Source organism: Priapulus caudatus, unplaced genomic scaffold (genome assembly GCF_000485595.1).
Source record: "Priapulus caudatus unplaced genomic scaffold, Priapulus_caudatus-5.0.1 Scaffold239, whole genome shotgun sequence".
Classification (NCBI taxonomy): Eukaryota; Metazoa; Priapulida; class Priapulimorpha; order Priapulimorphida; family Priapulidae; genus Priapulus; species Priapulus caudatus.
Genome location: NW_014577300.1, coordinates 171016 through 184893, shown reverse-complemented (window position 1 = coordinate 184893; position 13878 = coordinate 171016). Strand labels below are relative to the sequence as shown.

Here is a 13878-nt window from a genome sequence, read left to right as displayed (position 1 = left end):
TAATATGCTAACACGTCAATTAAAAATGTTATCTTTTGAGTTTTTTTTATAAATGTTATATAATGTTGATACGACTTTATTAAACCAGGCTACAAAGCGTTCGCCGAGGTTTATAATCCTTACTCAGTTTGTAGACAGTACGTGTTTATAATTTTACAGAAATTAGTTGGTCTAGTTCCGTTATGACTTATGTTTATAGTGTTGCAAGCTCTTGCCTCTGAACACTCAAGTAAACACGTCTGTTTCTGTTCATCACACAGGCTCAAAGACCCCGTATGTTTTATTCCCACCGTCACGTGTTGCATATACAATAGTGTCATAGATCACGTGTTCGTAAACGAATACAGAAAGTAAAGCATAACATACTAACTACACTACATTCCTCCTCTACTTGGATTAAAAATTATATTCGTGTGCGTCAACTTTAGACTCATTTCAGTATCTGTATATTATAGACACATCGGCTAAACTGGACTTCGAATGAAAACCTTTATGCGTTAACCAAACTTGTTCATCAGTTAAACATTTGAAAACAGTAATCTCTACACCAGTAGTAAGTCACAATATAAAATCCATTTCTTTAACAACATCTATGTTTTAACCTACATGTACAGCTCCTAACGTCGTCTGTAAGTTACCACGAATCTAAATATACATAACAAACTTTAAAACGCGCAGGCACTTGCTTAGCACGTGTAGAGCGTCTGACGTTCCCCTCTGCGTTGTCGCGCAGAGCATCGTGTGGTTCGTCCAATGGTAACTCCACCATTGCTTCATCATCTATTTCTTCTCCATTCGCGACTGGATGTACACGTTTGAACTTCGAAAGATTGCGTGTTATCTCATGATCTCCCCGCTTAGCTGTTACCATGCTCCCTTTTCGATTCTGCACCTTGTTTGGTCGTGGATCGTACGGTGTAGACAGCTTATTTGACCTTTGCTGCTTCACTATGACCATATCACCGATTTGAATTCTACTTTCTCTTGCATGGCGTTTGTAGTCGGCATAGGACTTCATCTTGTCCTTCCTCCGCTTATCGACTGCACGAATATCTCGAGCTTTCCTGTCTTCCTGAAGGTTAGTTTCTGGTAGTTGTACCTTCATCTTTCGGTTGTTGAGGGCCTCTGCTGGTGGCATCCCAATGCTCGAGTGCGGCGACGCTCGATATTGACGAAGAAATCGAACTAAATCGCGCTTCCAATTTCGACCTTCGATGTTAGAAACTCGGATTGTCTTATTTAGTGTTTGTAATGATGTAACGTTATGATGTGCACGAGAGCGTACGAGATTCCACGAGAGACTCGCGCTCTCTGCTAATGTGCTTGGAAGTGTGAGCTGTGTTTGAGGATGGCTCCTCAGAACAATAAATATATCAACTAACAACATGCGTTGATCCATAATATTACATGGTGGCAGCGGTGGGATGTGTTATGACGTGCACGAGAGCGTACGAGATTCCACGAGAGACTCGCGCTCTCTGCTAATGTGTTTGGAAGTGTGAGCTGTGTTTGAGGATGGCTCCTCAGAACAATAAATATTATATCAACTAACAACATGCGTTGATCCATAATATTACAGTGTTCTCATGAATCGTTTAGCTTCTCCATTTTCCTCTGGCAACAACGGTGAATACGTCGATGACGAAATCCCAACTTCTGCAAACGATGAGAATTCTGTACCATTAAACGGTGGTCCGTTGTCGGTTTTCACTGTGTCTGGTATACCTTGCCTGGCAAATATGCTATCTAGTTTAGGAATTGTGGCCTTCGATGATGTACTTGTCACCAGCTCTACCTCTGGAAACCTACTATACTCATCTACCACTGCTAGCAAGTATTCTCCCGTCGGAAATGGACCGGCAAAATCTACTGCCACTTCTTTCCATGGTCTGCAAGGTAGTGTTGTCATCTTGAGAGGTTCTGGTCCTTCTGCATTGTTGGCGGTAGCAGCTTGGCATGGCAAACACTGCTTAATTCGCTCTTTCACCAAACGATCTATACCCGGAAACCAAACCTCGCGTAACAAGCTCTTGGTCTTGATGACACCTTGATGTCCAACGTGGGCCAATTCGATTGCTTGCTGACGTAACGAAACTGGCAACAATGCGTGTGTTTCTCAGCACCAAGCCATTGAAGACTGCTAACTCATCCTTCACTGTCAGATATGGAACGAGTTCCTCGTCTGCCCAGTGTCCATGTCCAATTGCACGGATTAGCCTCTGTAGCACCGGATCTCTCAAAGCATGTTCCTCTACGTCTCTCACAGTGAGTGCCTTGGGCACAGTGTTTGTACACATGTAATTTATATAGTCTTCGGCCGCGTATGTCGCTGCTGGTTGATCCGGATGCCTACTCATGTAGTCAGCAGGATTTTCGTCATCTTTTCCTGGACGGTAGTTGAGAGTATACTTATACGGTAACAACCGTAACCTCCATCGGTCAATCCTGGCAGATGCTTGCTTATGACTGGCAACTAACCCAATCAGCGGCTTGTGGTCTGTTATAATATCGAATTCACTCCCATACAGATAGAGATGAAAGTGTTCAGCACCCCATACTACTGCTAACATTTCTCGTTCTGTTTGTGAATATCGCTGTTCAACACTAGATAGTGCTCGGCTAGCAAAACTAACGACTTTCCCGCCTTGGCATAACATGGCGCTACGGACTTGCGTCTACTACCACTTCTGAACGCTTGGTTGGATCAAAATACTCCTCTGTGCACACGCTGGTCAGTTTATGCTTGAGGTCATCAAGTGCTTTCTGGTGCACACATGTCCACTCCCATTGAGCACCTTTATGTGTAAGTTCACGGAGTGCAGACGTCACATCAGAATAATTTGGTATAAACCTGGATACATATTGTGCCATCCCTAGTAGCGATCTGACTTCACTTGCGCTCTGGGGTACACTAGCATTTACGATACCAGATATCTTCCTACGATCGGCAGCGATCCCGTCACTGCTGAAAATGTGTCCGTAGAAAGTAACTTGTTTCTGTCCAAACCTGCATTTGTCCTTATTCAGCTTTAAGTTGGCTTGTTCAAGTCGCTCTAGTACCGCTTTCAGGTTTTTGTCGTGCGATTCTTGGGTTTGTCCATACACAATGATGTCATCTGACATGTTTTTGCATCCCTTTAAACCGGATAACACTCCTGATAGTGCATTCTGGAAGACCTCCGAAGCGGCGTTGATACCGAACATTAACCTTTTGTATCTGAACAGTCCAACATGCGTTGAGAATGTCGTAATGTACCGACTCTCAGGTTGGAGTTCTAGTTGATGATACGCCGACCTTAAATCCAGCACACTAAAAACTGATGCACCATTCAAGTCTGTGATCAGCTCGTTGATTGTTGGCATGACATGTTTTGTGCGTTTTATGGCTTCATTCGCTTTCCTCATGTCCACACATATCCGAACCTCATTGTTCTTCTTTGGTACCACCACAATAGGGCTGATCCATGGCGTTGGACCGCTAACCTTCGCGATAACGTCCATTTCTTTTCCTTAGTTTGTCCAGTTCCCTCTCGACAGCTTTCCTTACATGGAATGGAATACGTCGATGCGGTTGTTGCTTTGGCTCCACATTCTCGTCGATGTATAGCTTCACCTGTATGCTTTCCGCTTTGCCCATACCATTGAAGATGTTCAGAAACTTCCCGGCTATCGTCTGCATCTTAGATGTAACACTCTGTGCTACATGTATAATGTCTAGATCTTCAGCTGCTCTGTAGCCTAAAAGGTTACCTGTGCTGCCATCTACAACATGAATATTAGTCTCCACAACCTTTTTGTCATACTGTATCTTGGTTATAAGTACTCCAATGGTAGGCAAAGGGTTTCTTGAGCCATAAGGGTAGACCTTAGTCGTCGGTTGTTGAAACAGCAGTGGCACATGGGAGGGCCCCTTTAACCGGTTGAAAGTTTTGCTGTCTATGATGTTCACCGATGCCCCTGTGTCAACAGTCATTCTTACGACTTTCCCCTCAATCTTTACGTCGCACGTTGGTAGCTTGTACCCGTGCTGTCTCGCACCAAACGTGTACTCGTCGTCCGAGGAATCCGACTGATGTGCTTCCATCTCTGCTGTATAATGCTTGTCCTCTGTGACGTGATGCGCTGACTGTTCTCTTCTCTGTCTTGATCTACACACTGCAGCGAAGTGGTTAAGCTTCCCACATGTTCTACAAGACTTGCCCCTGGCTGGACATGGCTTACTTTGGGGGTGTGGATACAGTCCACCACAATTACGGCACGTAGCCTTCCTACCCACCAGTCGGGAGGGCTTCTGTATCTGTGCAGTAGCTTCCGTCGGCTTTTGTCTAGCCTGCTGTTTCTTATGAAACGGTTTTGAATGAAAAGTGTTGACGGTCCTACCATCGTTGTCACCTTCATCATTCCTAAGGTGCCTAAAGTGGATTTGCACCGCTTTTCCCATATAGATGTGCGTTTGCTCCTTCGTTTCAACCGTCAAAACCTGTCTCTGGATATCCACTGATCTGTTTTGACCCATCTTTCAGTTCCTCGTCGCCAGAATATTGTGTTGTAAGCTCTTGCCTCTGAACACTCAAGCCCGGCCCCCCCCCCCCACTCAGTGTTATCTAGGGTACGCATATGCTCGTTCCCTCCTTTTGAAAGCACCCCCTATCTCAGGACTGCTAAAATTTCTGAACCCCCCTTTCGCGGGCTTTTTGCGGGTTTCCCTGCCTTGGAGACCCCCCTAAATCTGGAACACTGCTCAATGCACCCCCTATCTCAGGTTAGCTCTCATTCCAACCGTAGTGACGTGTAGCGTGTGGAACTGTCGAACCAGTCTACACTACGTAGTGTAGAGTTCAGTGATCGAGGGGAACTAGGGGGCAATATTTTTACATTTCAAAATTAAATAATCCTGAATGAGCTTTCAAAACTAGCAGGATTTTCAGGAATTTGATCCCGGAATTTGATAAAGTTTTCTATGATATTCAAGATGAAAGAGAGGAAAAACACCCCCTTTTTAAAGAAATCTCCGGGTGAAAAGTCAAATACACCCCCTTTTTTACAATTCTTGGACCGGATTTTGTCGCGCGAAAAATACCCCTTTACCGGAGATTTTGGGAACGCGCATGCGGTCCCTCCGACCTTGGAGGGGGGGGGGGTGGCGGGTACTCAAGTAAACACATCTGTTTCTGTTCATCACACAGGCTCAAAGACCCCGTATGTTTTATTCTCACCGTCACATGTTGCATACAAAAGTGTCATAGATCACGTGTTCGTAAACGAATACAGAAAGTAAAGCATAACGGCATTTTATTTGCACGGCTCTATAGTTTATTCCAACCTATGCTATTCTGCTAGTTTAAACTTTCTCGCCTTTTCTCAACATGTAATCATTTCAGATTTGTATGTGGTATTTCTTGAGTGAGTCTGTCCATGCGTCAGTAACAACACGAGCAGCTTGTGTACAGAAGTCAACCTAATTGCTACGTAAGATATATGCTTATCTTCATCAAAATTCATCCGTCCAGATATATGCATCAGCCACGAACACGCACGCATCAGTAGTCAGTTTAAACAAAATGTAAGCTATATAAATAAAATTAATTGGAGTTCGTTTAAATTATTACAGTCTTAATTGTACATTTAAAGTAGAACAGAGATAAGCATAACACAGCATAACCATTAACCGCGTAGACATATACATTCCCACTTTGTTCAATATTATGTATCTTTCATCTGGGGTTGTTATTAGATAGTCGATTGAACATATGTTATTGGAATTTTTTGACGGACAGTGGCAATACCCCGATCCACATGTGGGTATTCTTACCTTTTTACTTTTATATTATGCTTCTACTTCAGCTGCACTCGATTCCTCCTGGCTTCTTGCTCGGCCAGCTGATTACTGCACTTCGATTGGCTCCTAATATTCCCACTAAATCCAAATATTTTAATCGTTCATCCCTCAATAGTCAATACCTACTAATGTTGTCCAAAACCGCATAGTATTTGTAGTTCGAAATTGCGTCAGTGTAATGATTATGTGCTGGAACTTCAATCATGGAATTTTCTGGAATCGTTATCATGCAGTGCTGGAACGATCTGGATATATAAAATCAATAACGAAGGAGTATGGGGAGAGGAGAGCAGTGTCATTCTACTGTGGATTCTTCCGTCAATAAATGTTTGCCCACTATCACCCAATGCTTTTGCGATCTTTTCATATTTTTATTGACTGTTCGTGAGCTTCAGTCTACTTATTATTTTTACTTCTCCCTTCAAAACTCGACTGCATGCATGCCAGCCCATATTTGATTCCATTTCCATTTTTTACATTCCAAGCCCGTATAAGAAAATTTTGATAAAGATTTTGTTTCTCGTCGTTGGTGCGCACAAGGAAGCTATACATAACATCAGTCGTGAATAAACACAAATTATACATTTTACTCACACATGATAATAATAATTATAACGTCAAAGAACCCGCATCTAATCTCTGCGCTCTTATATATAGCTACGCCTGTAATGATTGCGCGTGTCGTATGATGGCGCCACCATGTATAAACGTTAACTGATAGACGCACGCGAACTCGCCTTATGTTTACAAGCCGAATTCATTTCAGGCAATTCTTGTTTGTACGTTTATTATGGTGATACAAATTGTTATATGATAGTCAGGGTTGAGCTAGCAACGTTATAATGATACCAATATTCGTTAGAAGTGGATGCAGTTCTGCTCTAGTATTCAACGCAAAAGGTGAGGTACTGAGTACTGAGTACACAGTACTCAGTAGGCATATACCACTACCAGGCACCAGTAATGCATACACACACACGCACGTGTTTTTTTGATTTTTTGATTTATTTATTTCGATAATTAACAAAGCATACATTACATCGATAACAGCATAAATAAAACAAAATGCAGCTAGAAAATTATCGAGGATGAAAACACAAAAAGCGTGGCTAACACACTTATTTCCATTGTGGTCCAACATAACATTGTATTTGTAGTTTGTACATACTATAAACTATCACTATGGGCATAGCAAATATACCCACGATGTTATAATAATATTGTAGCGTGAGTGGTTCCATAGGTATAGATATAAAATACAGATCTGTATTCCATATCTATTGTGGTTCATGGATATATCATAACCGCTGACCACAATTCATTTTCGCAATGTGCGACATGTGCAAATGTGCAAATGTGGACATGCAGCTCTTATATCCTTGGGCCGCGTGAGCTTGGTGCCATGGACGCGATATCGGTCTTGCTGTCAGTGCTGCTCATAGGGTCTATGCCCCCCAGGGTACTATCGGAGGGTGTACTAACGATATATCGGAACGTACCCTGATAGTGGTAACTATCTGATATGATTAGGGTTAGGAGTAGGCGTAGGCGACTCTCGAGACTTGTTAGTGGAGTAGGCGAGGTACGGTCCGGCATATTAGATAGTACCAGGGTACGTTCCGATATATTGAACCGTACTCAGGGTACGTACCCTCTAATGGTACCTTGGGGGACATAGACCCTATCAGCGTCAGTGCTTGGAACGTGACAGGCTTTCAAATTTGAAAAGTACAGGAGGACTACTAATGACTCCCCTAGGACACCATAGGGGGTCTTTTCACGCTCCATAATCACACCCTTAAAGCCGCACTATGCGCATCTACATGCTTATTTCTCCAGTACTAGACTAGTAAATACTTCGTGTCATGCATAATCATACTACCTTATGACAAAATAATCTCTAGTTCCTCCCATTTCACTGCGCGTTGTCTTATAAAAGGCATTTGAAAATACCTCCAATGTTGTTCAAATTCTCCGATGTTGTTTACACTTTCGCGTTGCCCTGCCAAGCAACCGCACAGCGGTGTTGCGGTACAGCGGTACGGGTGTAGCAAAGATAAAAACAGGTGACGTCACCTAACCGTTTCTTGGCGAAATTGTTTGGCAAACAATTTAGCGTTGGCGCCAGATTACCAGATTTCGCACCTCTTTCTTGTGGGTTTTAAGCAAACGCGCAGTGAAATGGGAGGAACTAGAGTTTATTTTGCCATGAGGTAGTGTGATTATGCATGACACGAAGTATTTGCTAGTTTAGTACTGGAGAAATTAGCGTTTGGATGCGCATAGTGCGGCTTTAAGAGACATGATGGAGAGCTCCACTAAAAAATCACACCCTTAGGAGGCATGATGGAGAGCTCCACTAAAAATCACACACTTAAAAGGGATGATGGAGAGCTCCTTGAGGGCTCTCCATCATGCCTCTTGGGGTGTGATGATAGAATCATGACCAATCCTCATGCAGTCTAGAGTGAAATCCAAAAACGAAAATTGGGATGTTATGTCAATCCACTGATTATCATTCATCTTCACCTTCATTCATTCAATGGCTTCGTCATGATTACATTAATTTCATCCAACAACCCAACACTAGCACACAGATTAATAAAAGAGTTGATCAGAAGTAAAAATAAACTTATTTTATTTATTCTGATCTTCATGCTTAGAGACTCTAATCCATGTACCTGCATATTTCAGCACGAAATATCATCACAATTCATCAACAAACTAGCCAAATTACTTGTACGTAGTAACCACGTATGTAGCCCCTCCAGCCCTACGACTGTTTCACGTCGGCAGAAAACCACTTCTCGCCACGTATATTGGAAAACGAGCAGGTAACTTGTGGCTACCGTGTAGGTACTTGTATTTGGATGCTGTTGTCTAGTTGTGTAAACCAGAGGGTAGTAACCTGTTTAGACCTCTGTCCTCTGCCATACGTTCACTTACTTGCACACAACAAATTGTTGTGTGTTGCTAACCTTTTTGTACCCCCCTACATTGACAACTCTATGGAGCGCTATTTCAACATAACACACATACTTTTGGTGCGCGATTTCAACCACTTTTACGAGGCGCGATGATGCACGCACCATGGCACCATTTCGCGTGCGCGGTGGAGCGCGAGTGCGATCGCGCCCCTTAAAAATGAAAGCCTGACGTGACAATAATTATATTTACCGTTATTAATAAAATGGTGGTAAATAAACACAATGTTTACTACAAAATTCTTAATGTCTATATTCTTTCTTTCGCCTATATTACTAACACTATAATAATTCCTCATAACTGATGCTTCTCTGCAACACATAATTTCACCGCAGGCATAGAGCTTTCTCTATCTTTCTTTGACTCACAGCGTGAGTTTGTGCCGTAGCATGCGTGCAGTAAAATTGTGTGTTGCAGAGGAGCAATTGAAAGGAACGGTTAGTTCATAGAGAATACATAAACATTGAGACTTCAGTAATAAAGACATTTCGTGTTTATTTACCATCATTTCATTATTGAAACGTTTCAAGTGCCTGTGCGAGTACAATGTAAAGTATACATACACATCAACAATCCAGAAGCTGTATTGTAACAGAGCTGTTTTAATACTGCACCTTGGCACATGTCAATTACAGCATAGATATATATTTCTTATCTTAAACAGATGGCTCTACCCGAATAGCCCCCTTAGCTCTGCCACAAACACTACTGTTAAGTAATGACAGCGAATGATATAACTCAAAAGATTATTGCTGGAGCTGTTACATGTTGCTGCTTTACGCACTCGAACTGCTGAACAAGAGAGCGATATCAATCTGCTCTGACCTAACGATCAACACTAGTTTATAGAATGTGTGCATGCACGTAGGAAGTAGGCCATACTATTACAACTACCAGCCTTTACCTCCACAGTTCAGTTCACAGGCCGCGTTACTCAGTTACCGGTACCAATTTTTAGTTGATCTATGTTAATCTTATTCGTTTATAAACATTCATGAACCTTTTTCAGATGCATGTACCTTACGGGAAAAGCACCGGATCGTTGGTACATTTGTTGGATGTTTGCCTCGTGCACCAAGGCAGAACAGTCAACTTGGTTTACCTATGCACTTACTGCCCGAAGAGGTTACACTATTAGTTGAATTAGGTAATTCTTACTTAAGAGTGGAGAACGTCTAGCAATTTAGCACTGGTGAGCGCTGTGATTCAGTGGTTAATGTGGCCAGTTTCACTGTGAAAGCTGTGAGTTCAATCCCTGGCCAGGCCAGTAAAGTTTCTCAAGGTGTAAAAACATGACTCTCAACACTGCATGGGACTGTGAATTGTTTGTGCCTTGTATGACCATGTATAATGGTGGGCCCATCTCTAGTAATTTGGACACAATAGGCAGTGCATGACCACCCTCAGTGTTTGCAAATACATCAGCCTGGTGTAGTGCTTTAGGGCTAAGGCCGACCTAAAAATTACCTTTGGTTCGGGTCACCCGCCCGACTTAACATTTCGGAGTGATAAAATGTGCGACCGCGGTCACTTTTAGAGGGTTTCAAGAAAAAATAAAATTTAAAGATACCGCCTGCCGATCATACATATTCAAATATCCGACTCTTGTCATTTTATTTACCTAAGGAGAGTTCCAAAATATTTATAAACAGAACTTCGTTGGCGCGAAGTGAAACAGTTCCTACCTACGTTTCCTAGAATCCTACAACGTGAAACAGTCGTATAGAGCCTGGGCCGGGCCGGCCGGCTACTTCATAAACAGAGCCTGAAGGTCGTATGGCGCAGCGGCCGGCTTTGATGTACGCGATCGATCGCGTACTATATAGTATACGCATGCTATCGTGCTATACGCGGCCGCAGAGCCGTTTACACTTCGGTTACTCGCTTGTTCAAAGGAACGATTAATCGAGCTCCGTTTTTGGAGCGATTCCTAACACTACTATCCAGTACAAGACACGAATACCAGTACACGACACCAGTAAACGACTGGTGTTCAAATTTTGAAAACAATGTCATGACTTGCAGCAATGGTACATGCAACTGCAAGTCATTTGCATCTCGTGGCTCCTGCATTTCAAGCTGTATACCCTATATTTAACTTGTGGGAAAAAAAATTTATATTCCTGCCTACCCATGTTTTTGTTTGGGAGAAAAAAAAAAAAAAAATAAAATGTTATGCCTACCTACCGACCCTAATTTTCACAATCCATGTGACCCGAACCAAAGGTATTTTTTTGTTTGGCCTAACTAGTGAGTGAGACCTCAGCTTCATATCAGGGTTCTCCAAGAGCACTTAGCCTGGCGGCCCGCCAGGCTATCGTCGAGCCCCACCATCCTAAAATGCACCTGCCACTTAAAATATCATAGCCGCCATGCTAAAATTTGCTAAAAAATGCTAAAAAATGCTAAAACTAGGACCGTAAAGGCACATGGTTCGCACAGTTTTTGGAAAGTCCTTGAATTTGAGGGGAGTCCTTGAAAAGTACTTGAATTTAGTAAATGTTGATTTTGTGCTTGAAAAGTCCTTGAATTTCATGAAAATGTCCTTGAATTTTTAGAAAGAATCCTTGGCTGTAATAAAAAGGAATTTTGTACCATCAATAATGTACAAAACTCAATAAAAATTTCGTTAAATGAGCTTAAAAAGCTATAGACACGATAGACAGTTAAATGATGATCACAAATTACAGTAAGTCAATAAAATCAGTCAGTAAATCAAGGTATGTTGTAGAAGTGACAGTGTTTAGAAGGGTTTATTAATGTGATCCAGGTATGTTTTAGAGGTGACAGTGATCAAGAATGGGGTTATTAAATTAATTCAGGTATGTTTTGTTCTGTGTATGAATTCCGATAAAATGTCTGATAAAATGTCCTTGGAAAGTCCTTGAAAATTGTTTCAGTTCTCCTGTATGAACCATGAGGCAGCCCCGCCATGCTATAATGAAAACGCTTGGAGAACCCTGCATATATATAATAATACAGTTAGCTACTTATATGTACACTATACAGATATATATCTTGTTACTATATTCCATAAATTTAGGACACAGACAGACATCACAACATAATATCAGGAGTGGACAATAGAGATCTATTATCCATTCCTGATAATATAGCGTAATATGAAATTGTCAGTGAATCATGGTACATATGGTACCTAGTGATGTAGTGGTATTTATATGTAATGCTATTGATATGGTTTCTAACATACTTGTTGACTAAATCCCTAACGATGAAAAAATGATCTTTACTTACCTGGTGGGCAGTTAAGACAAAGATAAACGGATATAGCACAAGTGATGTCAAATCTTTATGCTATAGCGACAACAATATATATCAGGAGTAGATAATAGGGAAGGAGTGTGACATCAATAAACAAGGGAAATTCATCATTTACTAGCCTTATAATACCTACGATTTACTACGCGTAACTCATCCAACTTGAGCTCAAATCGGACACAGTACATTCGCCTACCATCGTGCGAAATCGTTTCCTCGTATACACCCGCAATCCGGAGATACAGACTAAAACGTACGACACGATTCTTCATTCTTTGGCCATCAATCCAAAGCCATTGCGCGCCTCTAATTCAAACAAAAGGCAGCTACCCAACCACAGCTTGCTAACTCGGCGGGCAATGTGGCTCGCTGGGAGATTTGAGCCCGATCAGCTGCTGCTGATTGCGGTTGGCGTGCGTGCGTGAAGGCATGCCAGGTATGTGCAGAGGTGGCCTGTGTAGCTGTGTACCAGGTCAAAGGTTATCTCGCCGAGTGTTGATGCCTAATCTCCCAGCGAGCCACATGCCTCGCCGAGTTAGCAATAGCGCGTTAGGTAGCTGCCTTTTGTTTGAATTAGAGGCGCGCAATGGCTTTGGATTGATGGCCAAAAAATGGAGAATCGTGTCATACGTTTTAGTCTGTATCTCCGGATTGCGGGTGTATACGAGGAAACGATTTCGCACGATGGTAGGCGAATGTACTGTGTCTGATTTGAGCTCAAGTTGGATGAGTTATGCGTAGTAAATCGTAGGTATTATAAGGCTAGTAAATGACGAATTTCCCTTGTTTATTGATGTCACACTCCTTCCCTATTATCTACTCCTGATATATATCATAGTGTGATAGGTGTAACGTGATACAGATCGTGTTGTGAGTTACCTGTGTTGTCCCACCCCTAATGTTTTGTGTTATATTTTTTTAGGTATTGCAAGGTTACTTAATGCAGACCCTTTATTAGTTGGGCCCACTGAGGAGGATAAGCAATTTTTTCAAGAATCCAGGAAGGAATCGTATGTAAAACAGGTGACAGATAGATTTTATATTTGCTATACATCTATTTGTTAATAATGGTCTCTAAATTTACTATAGGTGTGTTATGTGCATTTACTTCTGCTCCACTACCTCTTCCTACCTTCCCTACTTTGCCTTCTTCTGACAGACAGGAATTTCTAACCAATTGGTCTGTTGGAGACTTGGAGTTATAAAATGCAAGCTTTGTCAGTAACAGGGTTTCTTCTACATAGGAGGCACTACGCCGCACTGCCGTTGTTAAATTTAACATCGCCATTGTGAAAATTTTCCTGTATTTATCCGCCGTTGTCATTACCAATTGCAGCTTTTTCCTCGATTCCGGGAAAATTTTGCTTTCACTCCCTCATACCAGCGGTGCCCACCCCTACATATACAGCAATAAGCACGCCCAAGCGACTGTAACAATCAGTGCATTGCTCCCCCCCCCCCGTACTTCAATCAATGCCACCCCAGTTAGCAAGCACGCCACGATGTGCACAGCCACAGACGTGGGTAACAGGGGTGTCGTGTTTAACTCAGTCCCGAACGTGCACCGTGTGCGGGCTAGTTTGCATGTGCATTCGGCGCGTGCGTTTAGCCATAGATGTGTTTGTATATATCTATGGTTTAGCTCCCATGATGGGCCTGCTCCAACAGATTTCGATTTCAAGGCAGCTGTAGTGAAATTCTACAAGAGAAACCTTAACAGAGTCCTGAAGTGCTCTGATACCAGCTGCAACATCTGTCAGTGTGGCTTATAGGGT

General features: G+C 42.3%; 2 protein-coding genes across 2 annotated transcripts in view; one reads left to right on the top strand and one right to left on the bottom strand.

Moving 5' to 3' along the window:
* Positions 1-1573: 1573 nt before the first annotated feature.
* Positions 1574-3405, bottom strand: LOC106807873 (uncharacterized protein K02A2.6-like). The gene is made up of 4 exons (XM_014810364.1): positions 2928-3405; positions 2670-2795; positions 2146-2386; positions 1574-1889 (listed from the first exon to the last, which is right to left on the bottom strand). Exons 1-4 carry the CDS (start codon positions 3403-3405, stop codon positions 1574-1576), a joined length of 1161 nt encoding a protein of 386 aa, XP_014665850.1.
* Positions 3406-6565: 3160 nt separating this feature from the next.
* The window catches only part of LOC106807871 (protein white-like), a 49284-nt gene continuing 41971 nt past the window's right edge, over positions 6566-13878 (top strand). The window contains exons 1-3 of the mRNA XM_014810363.1: positions 6566-6739; positions 9834-9971; positions 13026-13126. Coding sequence (XP_014665849.1) covers positions 6682-6739; positions 9834-9971; positions 13026-13126 — 297 coding nt within the window. The 5' untranslated portion in view covers positions 6566-6681. The remainder of the gene's footprint in view (positions 6740-9833; positions 9972-13025; positions 13127-13878) is intronic.